The 20,107-nt window shown below is 48.1% G+C and overlaps 1 protein-coding gene across 6 annotated transcripts in view; it reads right to left on the bottom strand.

Moving 5' to 3' along the window:
• SPEN (spen family transcriptional repressor) overlaps window positions 1–17,118 on the bottom strand; it is a 66,411-nt gene extending 49,293 nt beyond the window's left edge. For 4 of the 6 annotated variants that reach the window (XM_079326028.1, XM_079326030.1, XM_079326031.1 and 1 more), the window contains exon 1: window positions 16,620–17,118. In XM_079326028.1, the coding sequence (XP_079182154.1) occupies window positions 16,620–16,702 (83 nt within the window). In that variant the 5' untranslated portion in view covers window positions 16,703–17,118. Of the gene's footprint in view, window positions 1–15,307; window positions 15,951–16,619 lie in introns of all 6 variants that reach the window. The other 2 variants (XM_079326029.1, XM_079326026.1) reach the window with 2 other exon arrangements.
• Between the last annotated feature and the right edge of the window lie 2,989 nt (window positions 17,119–20,107).

The raw sequence follows: 20,107 nt of genomic DNA, 5'->3' as shown, positions 1-20,107 counted from the left end.
GCAGAAAATGTATTTTTGAATGTGCCGACATAGAGGAAAGGGACACACAAATAAAAAACCTAATCAGGAAGTATTTGTAAACTCCATGAAGAATTATTGTGAAAATATTTCTATGCACAAAGGCAGTGCAAGGCTGGGCAGATGTAAACAGATCTTACACAGGCAGAACTGTTCTCAGCCACACAGGCAGGGAGAGGGAATACAAGCACCAGGCTGAGGCACACACGCTGTCAGATCCCTGAGCTGCCTCGATTTCGTGCCTGGCTTTTCCTACACCTTACAATTTCATCATTGTTGTTGGATGACTAACCCTTAAATACGATTTGAAAACCTGCCTCGCTGACTGCTGCCTTCTCATTCCAGCCTGACCTACTACACTTATATATAACCTGCTTTGGATTTAGAGCCCTTTTTTCCCCTGGTTTATACTCCACTGAACACGGCTGCGTGCACAAACAAGAGCCTCTTCCAAGAAAAAAATGCCTTGTTGGGCATAAACAGGGTCATACACGAGACACATTCCTGCCTCACAGCTGTCCAGGGCTGGGCTTGTCACCTTTCTGCCCCTGGGTACAGCACAGGGATGTTAATTCTTGGGAGTTTCCTAATCTGTAATGCTCTGGTTATTTCCTAATCGTTTCTTTGTATTTTATTTAATTAAAAACTTCAAATAATAGCAAATGGAACTGCAGGAAAACTGCTTCTCAAAGCGTGCTCTCTTTGGAAGCTGAGTTTGGTTATCTTGCCTTGAAAACAAGATTCAGAAAGCCCAGAAAATAGAGGAGATGGTTAATAAAATCTATGTGAGAAAAAAAATGACCTAATTGGATGTGGCAGATGTAGAGAGAACAGGAGAGGGGAAAAGGAAAGGAAGGAGAGGGAAGGAAAACAGGAAAGAGCCTATTTGAGAAAATGGTCGTGCCATGACTGAACAAGACAAAAAATATAGAAAGTAATTAGGAATCCTAGTTAGGATCACCCTTTAAAAAGTTTCAGTGCCAGTTCTCTGCACACAAAGATGGACTCCAACTCTCCTATCTAAACCATACAGCTCCTAAACTGACTGGTTAGAACACACACTTTCTTTTTCCTCACTGCGTGAGGAAAAAAACATGTTCAGTTTCTGGCAACAGGAGTCCATATTTGCCTTCAATCTTCAGAGGAGAATAAGATTAAGATACTACTGGTAATAGTAACAATATTTCTAAAATCCTAGCTGTTCTCTGACTGCAGCCACCACAGCCTGCCTTACATGGAGCACTGCCTGTCAGTGACATCAGAGCTGGGCTCTGAAGGACTGCCTCCTCCCCACCTTGACAATTACTGCCTTATTCTGAATCCTAACATGCACATGTTATTATACATACACAGACAGAACTCAGTCTTTCTTTTGCTGCAAAAGATGCAGAATGTGTTTAAAATGTACAAATATCTGAGCTCATGCTACTCAGAAAGCAGACCGGATACAGAATACCATAATAAGGTTCCCATATACCACAAAAACCACCTAGCAAAGGTGTGACTCTTCCCAATATAAATTTTTATATTGGAAGAAGTATACTTTGGTTATATATTTTTCTTTCCCTAAATAAGAAATGGATGGGGGAGGTTACTACTGTACTGCACTGCAGCCATGGTGCTAAATCACTGCACTCCGAGACAGTGCCTGTTAATGCCCCGTTATCCAGATACATAAATATATGCTGTGCCTTGGTGTCCTGCCCCGTACCCTGGACAGGCCCTGAGGATAATCTGTGACAATCGCCTTTGCTGAAAGCGAGGGAGGCAGGCGGGAGCAGGAGAAAGGAAACAGAGGGGGAGATGAAAGAAAACCGAGGAGGAGAGAGCCCTGAGTATTCCGGGGCAGCTGCTGGAAGAGGAAGGTTTGCCTCAGTCCTGTGACTGCAGACAGCCTCCGGTCCCCACCACGAGGATCAATGTGCCGAGCGATCCGGCCTGGCCGCACCCACTGGCGTCTCTCCGAGCTGCTCCTGTCTTGGCAGATGCTGCCGGGAGGAGACCAGGGGGAGAGGAGGGAGATCTGCAGTGCTGCATCACCACACGGCTTCACTGCAGCACAGTAACGCTACAAGGAAAAAACACATTCTGAAGGGCCGGGGGAGGAGAGACGGCAAGAGCACTGCGCTTCCTTACACCAAAGCAAGGCAAGATGGAGGTAAAGATGCTCTGAGGAGCAACCTTTGTCCTGGCAGAGCGCTGGGAAGAGGGGACAAAAGGCCAGGGGAGGCATGGCTGCGACCTTTGGTAGTGTTGGCAGAACAGCTCCTCTCAACCTTCGCCTCCTATCACTACACCTGTGCGTCAGCCCTTCCCAAGGCTGCGTTTTGCAATCGCTGCCAGACCAACAGAAACAAAGAGGTGCCTTTGCTCGGCTCCCACTCCGCAGACTCAAACGATAACAAGGCTGTTTAGTGCCTCTTCCCATCCACAACTCCTGCCCATTAATCATTAGCTCCACATCGTGATGAAGGCAGTCGAGGTCGTGTTTTCGGCAGGGTTTACAGTTCAACCTGAAGCAGAGGAGACGAGGACGTGCGAGAGCTCTTATGTCACCAAGCCCCTCCAGCAGTACGGCACAACCGAAGCACCCGGCTGTAAACATACATTGAGCAGCCCTTGCAGAAAAAAGTTGCCCAATAATCACTGCTCAAACAAAGCCACACTAATCCAGCTTTTCAGACAAAGAAAAGGAATTCATAATTTAAGCATTATCGGTTTATTCATTGTAGATCAAAGCACCTCTATATTCAAGCAGCTGAAATGTCTCTGGGCTCTTGGCACAGCTGCTCAGCATGTTTCTCTCGCTCCCCAGCTCTTCCTCCCAAACCAGGAGACAGCACAGCCGGGCTGGGAGATGCAGCCTCCGCCAGTGCAGGGCCGGGCTGCTTCCTCCTCCCCAGGCAGCTGCGTGTCACTCAGGCACAGCCAAAGTCATCCTGCACCCTGTAGCCTTCCCCACCCGGGGATCGGCACCCTCGGCTCTCCAGCTCTGCTAAGCCATTTCAGCTTAGCTGCTCTCTCTGAACATTCTTCCTGCACACTCCCTGCTGTTCCAAGCAAAAGCATTTTAAACAAAGCATGGGCTACAAGAACATTGGCCAGTAATTGTGTAGTAAGCAAACCTTACTGTTTAGTTGCAATATTCTATAAATTGATTAGGATCTTTATAGGACAATCTGTACATGGTAAGAAAAGGTGGGCTGAAGTGAGGGAGACTTGTTTTTAATATAAACCAAATCCCACTTTAAATCACGGTAACTTTCTATTCCTCTTGCTGTATTCCCCACAAGCTTGTGAAGACCTTTCCTACTTAATCATCTTCATCACTGCAGAGTTCTGCAGGTCAGCAACATCCTGGCCAAAGAAACTTCACTGCATTTTTATTTAGAAGCTGGCGCCACGCTCCATTCCGCATACTACTAAATGTAACAGACACTGCAGGACCCAGAAAAACGCAGGAATTTTTTCAGTGTGTTTCTGCACCACCCATTACAAGCATGATTTGACAAGCTGCTCCAGTACAGCAGGACATCCGAGTATTTTGTATTCACTCAGGTTCCCTTTGACTGCAGTCAGATATCTTTAGCCATCTGAAAAGCTCGGCTGATTTTGCCGTGCCACACTCAAACTCCTTTCTCCTCCATGATTATATAACCCCAGCAAGCCCCAGCCTGCATTATTCAGTAAAACACTCGCACAGCTTGAAGCTTTCCTTAGCCAATCACATTCCTCTGGCTTTGATGTTATTTCATAACAAAATAATGTGTCCTGAAATAATACTTCACCAGATGTTTGTGCCTCTTCTTCTTATTCCTGACACCAAATCAATCCAAATACCCTACGCTAGGGGTACTCCAGCCCGGTATTCCCTCTGCACAAAGTAGGTCTGCTCCAGGTACAGGGAAATCCAGGATATGCAGATACTAAGTCTCCATAAAGCAGAATACCATCACCCTCCACAGGGGTTTTTAGCCAGGCTAATGGATGTCTGCTGAGTCCACCAACATCAGTTCTACGGTCTTCTGCTATTCTGGACGCTCATTTCACAGCCTGAGAAACTTGGCCCACTACAACAGCACATGTAGCCACTTCCCAGCCAAAGACTACACAAAATAACACACAAAGAGCAGCACCAACCACACTGAGATCTTACCAGCAGCAGGACACCAAGCCACAGGGACAGCTATCCTGCAGAAATCCTGTCTGGAGTTAAGCACCAGCCTCCAGTACCACCAGCTCCCAGCAGGAACCGCACATCGAGCGTCTCCCGCCCGCACCGCTCACAAAAGGTGTTTAATATTCACCACTGTGAGAGTTCCTGAGCCAGCAACACAAAGGGAACTTGTGTCTCTACACGGGCATTTGCAAAGATTACAGCACTACAACTGATCACAACAAGGGCAGTGATACAATAAATGAAATACGCAGCAGTTCAAACATGCTTATCCTAAAGAAATGACATCCTGCCATGTTCCAAGCTTCATATTCATTATAGCCACATGCTTTACTGCCATATAATTTATATATACACTTATAACTTGGGTTTTTTTAAAGGGAATTTCATACGTAGAGCAATATAAGATGGTATTTCACCACTTTCAGATATGAGCAGCACAAGTCTTTGAAACTAAACTGTGTCTCATGTAATGCAGAGCATTACTCAAAATTTGACAGTATCATTACATGCCTGGCATGGAAGAAGACTTGAGGACTGAGAGACACAGAAAAATCAAGGCATCTAAACAAAAACCACTCAAAATTGCAGTGACTGTTTCATAAACACAGTAAGTAATGTGCAGCAGACAGCAAAATCAGGGACAGACCATTCAGAAGAGCATATACAGGGCTGACATGAAAATCATTCAAATTCACTGAAATGGATCTTGAAAGAAACAAGCAGAATTCCACTATCCTGGAAAAACTAGTTAAAATTAAGTCTAACAAATGTTGGGAACTGTCATCTGTTGAGCCGCAATCATTTCACTTTGTAGGACTGCCTGGGCCAGCAGCTGCACTCAGGGCAGACCAGGAGCAGTATTTACTATGGACAACTCAATACCAAATCCTGGTTGGCTGCCTCACCAACTGGGTCCTTCACACACTCCATGAACCTCCCAGACTGCTTCCTCTCTGCTATATTTTCAGCAGACATATGGTAAGTTTAAGTCCTCCACAAGAACAAGAGTGCTGAGACTTCTCCTGCTTAGAGGATATTTCATCTACCTCTTCAGATGAAATTGGTCTCCTGGTTGGGTGGTCTAGAACAGATTCTCATTGGGATATCTGCCTTGTTAGAGGTCCCACCATTCTTTCCCATAAACACTAAACCCTGTCACCACCATCATTAACCTCTAGTCAATCCAAGCACTTCCTAACACACAAAACTAGCCCACCACCTCTCTTTCCTCACCAGTTCCTTCTGAAGAAGTCACAGGCATTCACTGCAGAACTCCAGTTGTGTCAGCCATCCTCACCACGATTCCCCAATAGCAACTCATACCATCATCTCCTACTGTGCAATGGTTTCTAGCTCCTGTTTCTCACCCATGCTGGCAGCATTGGTGCAGAAAAACTGCTATGTCTATAAAGATAAGACACAGCAAGTGACTGGGACAACACTCTGGATAATCACAAGCATGAAAGCTCATCCATGAGTGATAAATCCAGTAGATATGCACCTTTGAAATCCTTCACCTTCCCAGCACCAAGCAAAATAAAAGCTCCATGTATCACAAGGAGCTCTGGTTTTCGAGCCACACCAAGAACAGCCCATGTAACAACAATGATTCAGAAACATGCCCTAATTACCAAGCTCCCATCATTTTCTAGATTACAATCTGAGATGCTTTAAAACCTGTTTAGAGTGATCTTTATTGGCTCTGTGACCTTTGGGGGGAGAAAAACAACGCTCTTCAGGGCATTCTCCACAGATCTTCCTCTAGTAATAAAGATCTTCAGGGAAACGTCAAAATCCAGGAGCAGAAACTAATCAACCAGGTTACAGAGCTCAGCCAAACAATCCTGGGGTGAATCCTGAGCACGGTGCTTATACTTCTACCCTCCTGCCCCAACACCCAAACCACTCGAACCCGGACCCCTCTGGACTTTGCCGCTTCCTCTGGCCCCCAGCAGCACGCAATGGGAAATCTCCCAACCCCTGACTACAAATGGGGGTTTTGTTAATGACATACAGCACGTGTTCCTGCCACACACAGAAAACAGCCAGGGCTTTGTCTGCACTCGTAATCCCTCCCTAAGAGATGACAAAGTAGGAAATTAAAAAGCTAGCATAGGCACATTCACCGATACTCCTGATACCTCTGGTATTTAGGAGCAACACGCTCAACAGATCAGATAGTCCAGAGATAACTCCATGCTGGAACGAGTGCTGGCCTCTTGCTTTACAGCTCAGCCAAATGCTCCATTTTAAGACCCTGAGCACGAGTGATTCCTAATGAAGGCATTTTATTTATGTCTTCATTGCAAAGTGACCTTTTGGATACAGCTGAAGTATTAATACACAAATGGAATTATTCTCTACCATAGAAAGAAGAAACAGAATACTTAAACCTGTGTTTTCATAGTTGCCACTTTTGGTAGCACCGATTTCATCCAGGAGTCAACATACCAAGATATTTTCTGCAACCCTGGTGACAACCAGTTCTACCATAGATCAGTTGTTGCAGTCAACATGCATCAAGGTCACATGTGAAATAGGTGCATCTATTCCTTAAAATATTGACCAGTTCCACTGCAAGATCCACAGGACACGGACCAGCCCCCAGGAGGAGTCCTAGTGACCTTTCAAACCAGGGCAAAGACGAGGGCGGGGGAGCTGAACCCATGCTTTGGACATAGGGATTACACAAAGCTGGATGAATAAAAACGCCTCTTGGCACTCCATGCATTAATATCCTCCTCATTCCAGTCAGCAGTTCCGCTGCCGGCAGCGCCAGGAGAACCTGGCATTGCATCAGCCCAGCCAGAGCTCGACCGCGCTGCAGCGAAGGGCTCGACACAGCATCAGCCACTTACAGCTGCCAGGGTAACGAGGCACAGCCACCTCAGCCTGCCAGAGATCGTCTCTTACCAAGGCACTTTTCCTAGTTGTTTCTTTGGAACAATCAAGGAAAAGCATGGAAACACCCACAGTTTATTGGTATATACATTATTACAAAAAAAAACAAAAAACAAAAACCGCTTTGTGAGCAGAACTAATGAAAACTCATTTCTTACAGATGCATGTCTTGAGGTCGAATTCTCTGGCGTCCAATAACTGCCAGTTCCCATTGCAGCTTTTCCCACGGTCAGGAACACCTCTCTCCCATGTGGATTCTTTAATGTCTAATAAGGGCTGTGCTCTCACTGCAGCTTTTCTCTCCATGGGGTCGCTAATCAGGTCTCTATCCTCTATTAAAACCGCTTGTTTTCACAAAACTCAAAGGAACATCGTGTCTCTGCGACTGAATATCCCCTTCACCCTCAGGTTTAGCTGAAATTGGCAAATGGGTTCAAAATTCGTTACAAAGGATATATATACACATGGCAGCTCAATCTTGCTCTCCAAGCAGATAAGAATAAATATCACTATTTGTAGAAGCACGGAAAGGTTACAGAAATATGTAGGAGCTCCGCATGTTCAGCTGTGTTGTCTCAAGCACAACGAACTGTGATTCTTTATCCCCAACCTACACAGATGTGCACCTTCACACTCCTACACGCTAGACACAGAGCTGCTGAATTCTATCTCCAGGGCATTTTTTTTCTTCCAGCTTAAAGCATTATCTGCAGATTTGCTTCAAAAATACCAGTGGTGATAGGCTACATTCAACGCTTTCTGCAGGGGAATTGCTCAAGCCTGTTCTTTAGTGTGACTGATTTTAGGATTTGTTTGGATTTGATGTTAAGAACGCGCTGCATCGCAACTGCAGGGGAATCTCTTGATTAATCAAGTTTTTTTCACTCTTACATAAAAGGGTAATTCCCCATCTCACTTTTGCTTCTCCAAGCTCTGCTTTGCATGTATTCGGCAGCAGATGGAGGAAAATGCAGAGTCACAACATTATGGTCTTCCTGCCATGCTGCAGAGCACTTGAGATGGGATCATCTTGAAGCTTTGGAAGTCTTGGTCCCACTGGTACAGACTTCTCCAGCAACAGACATTTACAACCTCCTCTCTAAGGTTTTGTATGCTTCCCAGAAAACAGTACTTCAGAAGAAAATAAATGTTTATCTGTCTGTGATCTCTGAGACCACCTCAAGTGATGGAATTGCTCTTCCCCCTCAAGCTTCAACTGGGTTTGAGCAAATGACCAGCTTCTGTTCAGTCCACAGGTCTGGTAAACTGAAATTCATTTCTGACAGGAATCAGCCACGGATCCAAGGACTCTCAGTTACATCCCCAACCACAAAAGCTCATCAATGCTAAGAGGTTATGATCTTGACACCAGGGAGGAAATGCAACCAGCTCCCAGCCAGTCCAGCCACTCCTGCTCTGCCACACCAGCCAGTCACCAAACACAGATGTGCAAATGTTATTTTGTTGTTTCGTGACTCACTGCTTCCATCGCCCTGGAGAAAGTGATTGTCCCTGTGACTAAACCAACTGGCAGCACAGTCCTCGGCATGAGCCAGGTGTCAGCTCAAGGAAAATAATATTCCCCACTGACAAGTGCCTGGCAAGAGCCTGGCACACACTCGGGTGTGTTCTGTCTGCAGTGACTACCTGCGCTCCAGGCGTCTTCTCCACAGCCTGGGACTTTCCAGAGCCCAGCTCCTGAACCAGCCAGACTTTAATGGCTTTCCTTTCAGTGCAACTCAAAGTCAAGGTTTTGCAAAGCTGAGATGGAAACTTGAGTTTCACTGCAACAACAGGCGAGGTTTCACACCTTGGCTTTATGAGCTGACTTAAAGGAGGCCTCACCACACCAAAGACTTGAGCACAGTTGTATCTGGAGGTGAACACGTACTACCAGACCAAGAGGGCTCCTCCTGGGGTTCAAGGATACACTACACAACCAGATACACCACCACAACTGCTGGGAAAGCTGCTCCCTCATTTTATGCTGTTTCAGTGACCAGCTTCACCTTTCAAGTTGAAAAATCAGACTGACACACAAGCTAGACAAGAGCCTTAACTGCAGCCAATGGAGGGGCTGTAAACTCTGAAAGGATGTAGAGGAAGAGATGCTTCCTGAGCTCAATTGCTGCCAAAAAATGGCATATCTCACCCACAACCAGCCTTATCATCTACAATGTCAATCTTGAAGTCACTTTTATTTTTTAAATGTGGCAAAGCTTCTCTGCTACTAATTCTTCCAGTAAGTTGTTTCAGAGTTAAGAAAAAGACCAAAGGTTTACTGAGACTTTGATTACAAGGCAGTGACTGTGCTGGCCATTGGCTGTCTGGATGCATATCCAGCTGCCTTCCTAAGAGCAGCTTCTCATGGATCCTGTGAAATTAAATCAGATGTTGATTACATATACAAGGGAGATACTCATCCACCCTGAGCTTTTATTCCCCTCACAGCTAGGATGCTAATGAGGCCGGAAGACTTCTTTCCCCTCCAAAGATGACTTCTTTAAACATACAACTTGGCAATCTATATTTCTTATTTTGCCCTATTAACTATTACAGGTCACCCGCAGCTGCTGCAGAGCGCTTACAGAGGGACATTTAAAGGAGCCTCTGTGATCTCTTTGGCAGCCATCACTGCTAATGAGGACGGGAGGCATTCACCCAGCAGCAGCAGCAGATGGACCACGGCGTGGAGCTTTGTGCCTGCGGAAGCAGTGAGCACCTCATCGAGGACACAGGGAAAGCTGTCACAGGGGCACCAAGTTCCTCTCAATGAATCCCATGGATAGCAAACACAACCAGGTCAGTTTTCTTTCTGGAGAAAAACTCTAGGTGATTCACTGCTTCCTTAAATAAAATCATTCACAATCTGGCCATTCTTTTTGTTGAGCTAAAAGATGGTTTCAAATCCAGTTCTGATGGGCTGCCTGACCACCTTCATGACAGGAACTTGGTCTGAACACAGCTCTCATTTCCTACCACACTGGGAATAATAAAAGACATGGAAGCTCCTCCATTTGGACAGAGGGGCATCCAAGAGGAACACACACACAGGTCAGCACTATCTCATCAGCGATATCCAACAGACAGCCCTGCAGATCATCCATTCAGCCTCCTTCTGGAGACGTCTGGATTTCTCTGGCTTTTCAGTGGAGAGATGAGAGCACACTCAGGGCTTTCTGATCAGATGCAGAGGCTCACGCTCCAGATCTAAGTGTGCTTATACAAAAAAAGTGCTTTCAGTTTTAAGTTGTTGAGCCTGATTAAAAAGAGGAAGAGAAAGGAAGCAAGGAAAGCTCCCTTTTGTTCTTAAAAATGTCCGAGCCGCTAACCAGAACATGGTTGTTGTGAAAGACTGCTGCTGTCCTCCCACGACCAGTTTGTCTGAGTGGAAGACTGATGTTCCTTTTGCATCTGTACTCTGCTTCTTCCCACCCAAGTCACCACAAATGTCTGGACCTCACACAAGGGACAGACACACAGACTCTAGTCCAGAGCCAGCACCACGCAATGGCTACAGAAGGCATTTCTAAAAAACCCATCCCAGGAAGGATGTTGTTTCCACCAAATTCAGAGGTGCTGCCTTCAATATTTCCTGCTGACAGACCAGGCTGCAGCAGGCCCTGGGATATATCTGGTGTATTTATTAAAAGCCTGGAACAATGTTTGTTCTTTTACTGAAGGATGTTATCTTCACACTGCAGGATTTTACAGATTGCAGGAGACGATTACAGAGCGTCAGCAGGTTAAACAATAACTATGGAAATGCACAAACCAAAGCAGTTGCTTTGTTTTATTCAGTGTTTTATTAATGGTCCAGGAGCCTTTATCACCTTTGAATGCACTGCTGCAGAACAGTGGTAGAGGTGGCTTTCAGGAGAGCTGAGCTGCCACTACTCCCCAAGCAGAAAGGTGAAACCTCCAAGTGTGTGTGTGTGTGTGTACAATCACCAGGTGGGAAACACTGCTGACTTATAGCCCGGGTAATGAAAGAAGCAATTTCTGTCTGATTTTCATTAACTGTCCAAGGAGTCTTCAGAACACCACAAAAACTTGAGCAAAGGAAAGCAGCAAGGCTGGTTGTACACTGTGAATTTCCATCCTCGGGATCCTGTTCCTCCCACAAGATTCTTAAATCAGCATGCCAAAGATGCAGCTAAATTCAAAATCTTATTACGGAGAGCAGTAATTTTTCTAGTTTATTCTTCAATTCATTGTTTAGGAATGTTTGTCCTTGCAGTCTTTGGTTTCAGGGCATTCTGAAACCTCAGCAAGTTAAACGAACTTAATAAAAAACACAAGTGAAATATCTCACTGGCTCTTATTTTTGGTAGCTACAAATCCAGAGCACATCCAACCCAGTAGCAGCTCCACAGCTCACACCCAACAGCAACTCTCCCAAAACCTTCTGCAGCCTAAAAGCAACCAGGAGGGTGACCCTTAGTTCTATGACTTTGCAAATATCCTCAGAACACAGTTTAGGTATTCATTATTTCCCAGGCACCTCTTCACATGCAAAAAGGCATCTCCTCCTCTTCCTCACAACCCAACATCAGCATGAAACCACCACAACAGCAAGACAAGCTGCAGTTGTGACACATCAGTTCACAAAAACAAAGCTCCTGAGGAGCCCCAGGTCCACCCTGACTCATCCAACATCTGCCTTCTACTCATTTGGATATTTACTTCCTTTTTTATGGAAAGCCAGCGAGTGCCTCTTTGCCCTCAGCAAAGACAAGGACCTAATTTTGGACACACCTTAATATGTCAATAAGGTCATTTGCCAGGGAATTTGGCATGACTTTCTGGCCTATGAAGAGCAAGAAGGAATAAAAAAAATGTCATCAAGAATATCACAAAGTGTATTTAAGCCTTTTTTCTTTTCCTGTTCTGACCTGATGAATGGATTTAATACCTTTGTATGCCTCACGGGACTGCTAAGTTCTCAACATATAAATCTGTTTTCTTGTACTCTGCAGGGATTATTTTACTGTTGTACCAAAGGAATTTACAGTAACGGCAAGAAATACCAAAAGCCAACATTGCTCTTGACCAGCTCAGCAACAACAGAAGCTGCTCATAAAATCATAAATAATCACAACTAAACACAGTCTGGACATTTGAAGAAACTTCAGAGAAGAAACAATGCCAGCCAGGCTTAGCAGATGACAGATTTTTGTGACCAAGTGACATCAACTTATCTTTCTACCACAGCTCAGCATATAAAACCACTTAATAGAAGCTTAGTCCAAATCTACGCTCTTCGTGGCTTCTCATTAAGTTCCTTTGAAATAATTACCCAGCCGTTTCCTTGGACAGTGTGGCGTCACCCAGCTGCCACCTCAAGTGCAGGCAAAGAGCAGAATCCAGAGCAGCCATGGATCTCAGCCTGCTCAGGAGCCACCCTCCGACTCGGCCTGAGGGAAGCAGGAGGCAGCTGCAGGCAGACACTGCTGTAACAAGCCAGGATGCCATGGAGGAGGTGCCTGTGCTGCTTTAAGGCACTTGTGGATCAATACTAGGAGCAGAATTACTAAAGATCTGATGGCAAACCACCATCACCTCAATGAGCCACCTGACTGACCAACCTGCACTCCATGTGAGGCTTGCACTGGAACCCACTCAGGTACCACTCCCCTTCTGATTCTGAGCAATTCTTTTAATCCTCCTGACCCAGTGTCCCAGCCAAACATCCTACTATGGTCTCTGGATTACATTACTGGAAGTGTTGCAAAACCAGCACAAATATGTTCTAGTGCTGCCCATTATTCCAGACATCACTCCAGTAAAACACAGGCGTAAACTGTACCCTCCCCTCCTTCACAGCTCTGAGCTGGAAAAGGCAGCACCTCATCTGTGGCAATACCTAAAGTGACACAGATCGAGAGACAAAACAGGAATAGTTCCTTCTGCAGCCTTAATTCTGTGTTTTCCTACAATAAAAATAAACCTGGAGAGAGATCTGTATAGACTGAGCTGAGTTAGGATAACCATCCATGTGTTTGCATCCCAAGTGATATCCAAGGACTTATCATCAAAAAGAGCCAGGGAACAAATTCAAGAGCTTTACTAGAAAACCAGGAGCATCTCCTGAGAGACAGATACTGGAATGGCCACACAAAGCCCATTTCCCACCCCAAAAAACACCTCCTGAAAAGTTATCTATCTCCTCCAAGATTGCCCTGATCTGCAGTGTATTCCACCGATTTTCAAGGAGCACATTTGTTTCCTGAAATCCAGGGTTTCTACTGGACTAGGTTGCCACTGTGAATGTCTTAATTCTCCCCCAGCACAGGAGATTGCACACGACAGTCACGTGGTCCATCATTAAGAGGGTTTTATTCCTCTCTGCCCTTTAAAACACCAGTAAAAGGACAAAGCCACGTTCTTTCAGATAACTGGAAGAAAACACAGAGAAGAAAAAAAAATATGGAAGGGCAGCACTTGTGTTGGGGACAACTGTTACTATATTTAGTCGCCTTGTTCTGCAAGCTGCCGAGCATCTGTTTCAGTGATGGTGAACGACGGGTTTTTTCCCAGCGTTAATTAGGCGAACCCAAACCACTTCTCCAAGCTCACAACATCTCCCAGATCATAACTCGCTACTTATTCCACCTGAACAGTGTATCTCCAATCCTGGCACTGGCTGCTGCTCTATTTCAGAGTGCCTTATGAAAGGAAATATAAAGCATTTGATTTTGAAAAGGGAGTATTTGAGTATGAAACTAAAAAATAATTTTAATGCATTTAAATGCATGGAAAAATCTCTCCTTTGCAATCTCCTTTTAATATCACAGAAATAGATCTTAAAAAGGGCTTCTAAGGAAAAAATTAGCACTGCTCACATAAGCCAGTGCTTCTTGAGACCAGCTTCAGCATTCTCTAATTGGAGAGAAAAATCCATAGCAGAGAGAGTTATTTCCATTCACCTCGCTAAACTAAACAAGCCAATCAGGAGCATTTATGAATAAAGAATGAAAATATTTCTTTGAAATTCTTAATTCATCTTTTTATAGAATTCCTCATGATGGTGCAAATACAAGCAAGGTTCCCACAGTCGATGGTTAAGCGAAGAGGAGAGGAGAGGCAGCAAACCCTCCATACTCCTGCCAAGCTCTAAGTTTCAGTTTTCCCTGAATTTTTGCTTCTTTGGAAACAAGATGGTTGTTTCTCAAACAGGCCCCCAGCGGGGCCTGTGCAACAGCCTCGCGAACAGGCTTCCATGTGGGAAGGCCAGCATTTCCCAAGCAGAGTGGGAAAACAAACACGCCAGTGAGCTGCATAGAGGCTCCGGGGGCAAGGCGGGTCCCGGCCGCAGCCCACGGAGGTTTGAGGTGGTTTTCCCCAAACCCTGCGCTGCTGCCGCGGCTCCCATGGCTCAGCCTCCCCGCACGCGCTTCGCCCTATTCCCAGGCTGGGGGAGGGGTGGGAACCGGGCTCTGCCAAGCCCCGCTCCGTCCGAAAAGACTTTCTCTCCCAGCTACAGCGTCCTTTCCAAGGAGGGAGCCTTCCTCTTCCCAGCTCCACGGCCGGGCAGCCGCTCTCATTCCCTCTGGACAGACCCACCACGCCGTGCAAGCCTTGTGCAGCGCGTGTCCCTTCCCCCAGGCGAGCACGGGCATACAAAGGAAGCCTTGCTCCATTGTCCACTTACAGTACCTACACACTGAGCCTCGGACCTGGCTCCACACTCACCCCCGCGCCCCTTTTCCAGCCACAAATACTCCAGTGGTTACACCCCACTAGCATTCGGAGGCGGCGTGTCATTCCCTCCCCATGCTTTAGCACCAGCAGCCAAAGGGCTGAAGCGCGTTTTAACTGTTTACTGCCGTGAGATCAGCTTCATCTAAACACACAAATCCGGGGCAAAAAACACTTCGAAAAAAACAGGGAGAAATGCTTGGCAACAAAGCGCCTTCCCAAACCTCCCATTGCAATTTGCCGAGATAAAAACAACCAAAAAGAAGGTAATTAATTCAGCGCCTGCCATTTTTCCCGTCCATCTCCAAGCAACAGCACCATAGCAACTTTTTCCCTCCTTTAATACATATTATAAAGAGAGGAGGACTGGACAAAATAAAACCAGAGAATGTCGTATTTCCACTGTGAAGCGCCTATTCTCTCAGCTAGTTAAAGCTGGAATTAACCAAGTAACCGTAGAGCAAGCTTTTTTCCCTCAAAACCTGGCTTTGTACAGCACTGGGTAACCTGGACTTGAGGGACACGACAAACCACCCTGGATACACATCCACCATCCTGTGCGTTGATCAAGCGGCGAATTCTGGGCTCAGGGGGATAATAAAGGTGAAAAAAGGTGAAGCTTGATTAAAACAGAGCAATTTCAGAGCGATGAGGATGCAGAGATGGGGTTTGGCTGCTGCAGCAGCTGAGGCCAGGAGGATGGAGGGGGATGCGAGACCCCCAGTCCTTTCACAGCAGATGACCAGAAACCAAAGAGGCGCTGGGACCTTCTTTTTCCCCGTCGGTGTCACTGCATCTATTTTTCCCATGGTGACTCATTATTAAGGACGCTCCGTCATTTTTCCACCACAGGAAGATTAAAGGAAGCTTCAAATCCATTTTTTTTTCTGCTGCTGGTGGGATTAAAGCAAAGAGCGTGGAGAGACCATGAGCTAAGCCGGGCTTGTTACTCTCTTTTTCTTCCTAAAAATCACCTTCCAACGTGGGGTGCATAAACTTGAGAGCATTTCCACAGGAAAAAGGTGTTGCTGAGGCGGCAAGGGAGAAGCCTCTTCCTCCTCCTCCTCCTCCTCCCAGGGAAAGACGGAGGGAGGAGGGAAAAAACACCAACCGTGCAAACAGCTACTACTTCCTTATGAGCGGGATTAACCTATACAGCGCAACAACAACAACAAAAAAAAAAAAAAAAAAAAAAAAAAAAAAAAAAGGAAAAAACCCCCAAACAACAACCCAGCACGATATAAGGAGTCCAGAGCATTTCCCGTATGCAGGATCCCGTGTTTTCTCCGTGGGTTTGTGTGATTTTTTTTTTTCCCCCCAGAGTCACGTTTTCGCAGCTGCAGGCGCTCCGGTTCCCACAGTTCGCGCACCTCGGGGGGACACGCAGCATCCTCCACAGCTTCAGATGGGAGGGAAACGCAGTGAAATGGACGAAAATAAATAGAAAAAAAGTCCGAACGTTGAATAATATTAAAAAAGAAAAAAAAAAAAAAAAAAGAAAAAAAAAATGAAAACAAGACGGCCAGGCTCAGCGCTGCCTCCCGACATCCTCGGCATAGGATCCGCTCCATGCCGACCGCCGAGCGCCACTCGCTTCTCCGTCGTTTCGGGTCCATTTTTAGCCATTTTTGTATTTCCCCGCTCCGGCCGCGCCGCCGATCCCGCCATGGCGCGGGTTATTTACAGCTCTGTTTTCCTCCTCCTCTCCACGGGAACCGTCGTCCCCGCGCACTCCTCCCCCCTTCCCACGTTTTTCCCCTCGTTTTTCCCCACACCGCGGGTCGGGCAGGACGGGCCCCCGTCGCCGCTCCCCACTCACCGCTTGAAGTGCTCGATGATCTTCTCCTCGCGCACGTTCTCCGGCAGGTTGCCCACCCAGAGGTGCCTGGTTTCCCGGACCATGCTGCGCGGCGCGGGGCGAGCCCGCCGCCCGTGCCCCGGCTCCCAGCCGCCGCCTGCCCCCGCGCCGCGCCGCCGGCCGCCGCTCGCCGCCCGCCGCCGCCTCCGCCTCGCCCTCCGCCCCTTCCGCCGCGGGGCCCGGCCGCCCTCAGCGCCACCGGCCGCCGGACCGCACCATCCCCGCCGGGGGGGCCCCCTGCCCGCCGGGCCGGCTGCCGGGCGCCGGGCTCGCTCTGCGCCGCGGCTGCGCTCCCTCGCCGGCTCCCCGCGCCGCGCCGCCCGCTTGCTCGCTCCCGCTGCCTCCTCCTGCTCCTCCTCCGGCAGCGGCAGCGCGGCGCCCCCGCCGCCGCCTCCTCCTCCTTCCCCCCCCGCGCTCCCGCTGCTCCGCCGGCCCGGCCGCACTCGCTCGCTCTCCCCCCCTCCCCTTCCCTTTTCCCTTCCCTTGCCCGCGCCTCGCGCAGCGCCACACGGGGGCCCCCGCGCAGGCGCACTGCGCCCCGGGGCGCGCGCCGCGGGGCTGGCGGGGGGGCGGGGCGAGAACGCGCACCGCCCTGCGCTGGGGGCGGGAGGGACTGCGCATGCGCGGAGCGGGCGGGGCAGTGGGGGTGTGAGAAATGGGGGAATGGGAGAATTGGGGTGGGGGCTGTGGGAATCGCGATGGTGAGAATAGTACTGGAGGACTGCGATAACTGGGATGGGGGATGCAAGAAACGGGGGGATGAGAGAACTGGGGTGGGGGGTGTGGAAATCGGGATGTGGTAAGAGAACTAGGATGGGGGGGTGATAAACTGGGAGATGAGAGAATTGGGGTGAGGGTGTGGGAATCGGGGTTGTGAGAGAACTGGGATGGGGATGTGAGAAACTGGGCGATGAGAGGATTGTGAGACAGTGGGAGACAGACACAATGGGGGTTGTGAGACAACGGAGGGCTCTGAGAGTCTTACTGGGCGCTGCGAGGATCATTAAAGGGGCTCTGAAAATTGTAATGGGGGCTGTGAGATAACGGAGCTGTGAGATATGTAACAGGTTCTGCAAGAATTGTAATGAGAGGCTGTGAGAAACGTACAGGGGCTCTGAGAGTCGTGATGGGGCAGGGAAAAACGGGGCTGGGAGACTCCCAGCTGGGCTGGGCAGTAATGGGGAGCTGTGAGAGACAAAACGGGTCGCACTGCAAGGGCGAGGCCTCGCTGGCTCAGCTCAAAGAAGCTTCACCCAGCCAGGGGCCTCTGCTGACCCCCAGACCTACAGCTCCCCCAAATCCCACGAGGATTCCAAAACCCTGAGCCACAAGCTACCTTCATCCCCAGATGAGCACACACCCAGCCGGTCGCCACTGGGCAGACAAGTAAAAAATGGAGGTGATGGCAGCAAGGGCCCCGTGTGCCCGTGGCTCTGGTGTCCCTAATGGCTCCAAAGGTCAGAGCAACAAACCACAAGCAGGACTGCAGGGGATCACCAAACCCCCTTGGCTGCTCTAAATGCTTCCCTCTGCAGAAACAGCGACAATGTGCCAGCCTGAGACACTTCCTCCACCAAAGCAGGGTGGCCGTGTTGTACTGAGGCACTTCCTCCAACAGAAGGGAGACCACTTCTCTGAAAAACACTCACAAGAAATTGCTGCTGTGGGAAGGATTCACCTTCCCCCCCACCCCCCTCCCAGTGATTGGCAGAGCTCGTTAATTAACACGGGGTGAAGAAATTGCCCATTGCCAATATTGCCAGTGTCTAGTTGCCTGACATGTCACACCCCAACAGCTCTGCAACATAGAACTAAACATTTTTTAACCCACAAGATCTTCTTTTCCACCAAAACATGCCACTGCACTGATAAAACATCTATTTCTATGTCCCAAAAGGAAAATGCCCAGCCAGTTTCCCCTGTGAAACTCTGAGCAGCTTGAGGTTAGGATAAAACACACACCCACAGCCACGAGTGCTGGTGTTTAAAGCCTTCACTGCTTTCACCACAGAGCAAACCCATATTTCAGTATTTTCCATGGTCAAAGTCTCCTGACGATCTCCTGATGACGTTTTGATATTGATCAAACCCATGTTTTATTTGTCAGAGCTGCCTTTTGCCACCCAGTCCGGCCGGACACCGTAACCTTCTGGCAGCAAGTCCACCTCGCTACTGGTCAAAGTCACCGCGCTGTAGTAGCTTAACAAACATGCAAATCTCCTGATTTAATCAGATCTCTGACGCACATGGACTCGATCTGTGGTGGCCCCGAACCTTATCCCCAACTCTGGTGGCTGCAAGTCCCTCCTTTGACAGCCCAATGCTCAGTTTCCCCAGTGATGATGGGCTCTGCCAAACTGGAATCTACTGATTAATTAAAAACCCCAACAACTCCTTGCATGCAAACCATCTATTATTTAAAATGTGTGATGGAGCCACGTGCACACAAGAAAATGCAATGCCAACACGCTTCACCGGCACTTCCAGTGTGGAACTGGGCTCTGCTTTCCATTCCACCTGCTGGGAAACCCAAGGAGTAGTTTGTACGTGTCTCTAACAGGCTCTCCATTTCGGAGAGGAAAAACCCAAAACAAAACCACAAAAAAAAAATCAAACAACTTTTCCATGACAAATTCTCCCTGTCTGATGCAGTGCACTTGCTGCAACTGCAATTCCAAGTGTTCTTCCTCCCTGCTGGGGTGGCATCTCCAAGGGACACAAGGAAACCACGCCAGCTCCCAGCTCCTTCCAGGGAATCTCATGTAGAGTCACTGCTGTCACCCAGCCATCTCACACAGGGGACACACAGGGGCTGGGAGCTGTCGCAAACAAAGCCATCGACTCTGTTGACAGGAGAGGGTTGAGACGAGTGCCAGGAGGGCTCCATTTACACAACAGCCAGCTGGAAGAGGAGCACAAAGCTCTGCTGGTAATGCAAAACAAAGCTCTGAACCATCATGATACTCTTCAAATGGTTTGCAGGGAAACTGTTCCTAGTTGTGACCACACCAGTGATGCTGCTGTAACCAGATCCCCCCAGTTCAGCTGAAGATTTTAAAGAACACAGACCCAGGCTGGAAACCAGAGCAGGTACAACCCTCCTCTCAACAGGCCAGAGAGGCTGTGAGGAAAGACCAACACCATGCTGGTATCTGCAGAACAGACACATGTTTGTGCCAGCCCAGTGTCCTGCCATGAGCAACAGCATGACGAGTACCCAGGGGCGAGACATGATGCACTGCCCTGTGTGTTGCCCTTCCCAGGAGCAAAACAGCTGAGGCCAAGGGGGCTTGAGCTGTTCTACGTGACCCGATGGCCCTCAGCCTTTGGGATACACACTGCAAGGAACAATTTAAATTACTCCTGGGAGGGTGTAGCTGAGAGCCCGGCTATCTCCGGACATCTCAGCCAACCCCGCAGTTAAAACATTTGGATGTTTCTTATCGGTG

The sequence above is a fragment of the Erithacus rubecula genome (assembly GCF_903797595.1).
Source record: "Erithacus rubecula genome assembly, chromosome: 24".
Taxonomy (NCBI): Eukaryota; Metazoa; Chordata; class Aves; order Passeriformes; family Muscicapidae; genus Erithacus; species Erithacus rubecula.
This window is presented reverse-complemented; position numbering and strand designations above follow the sequence as displayed.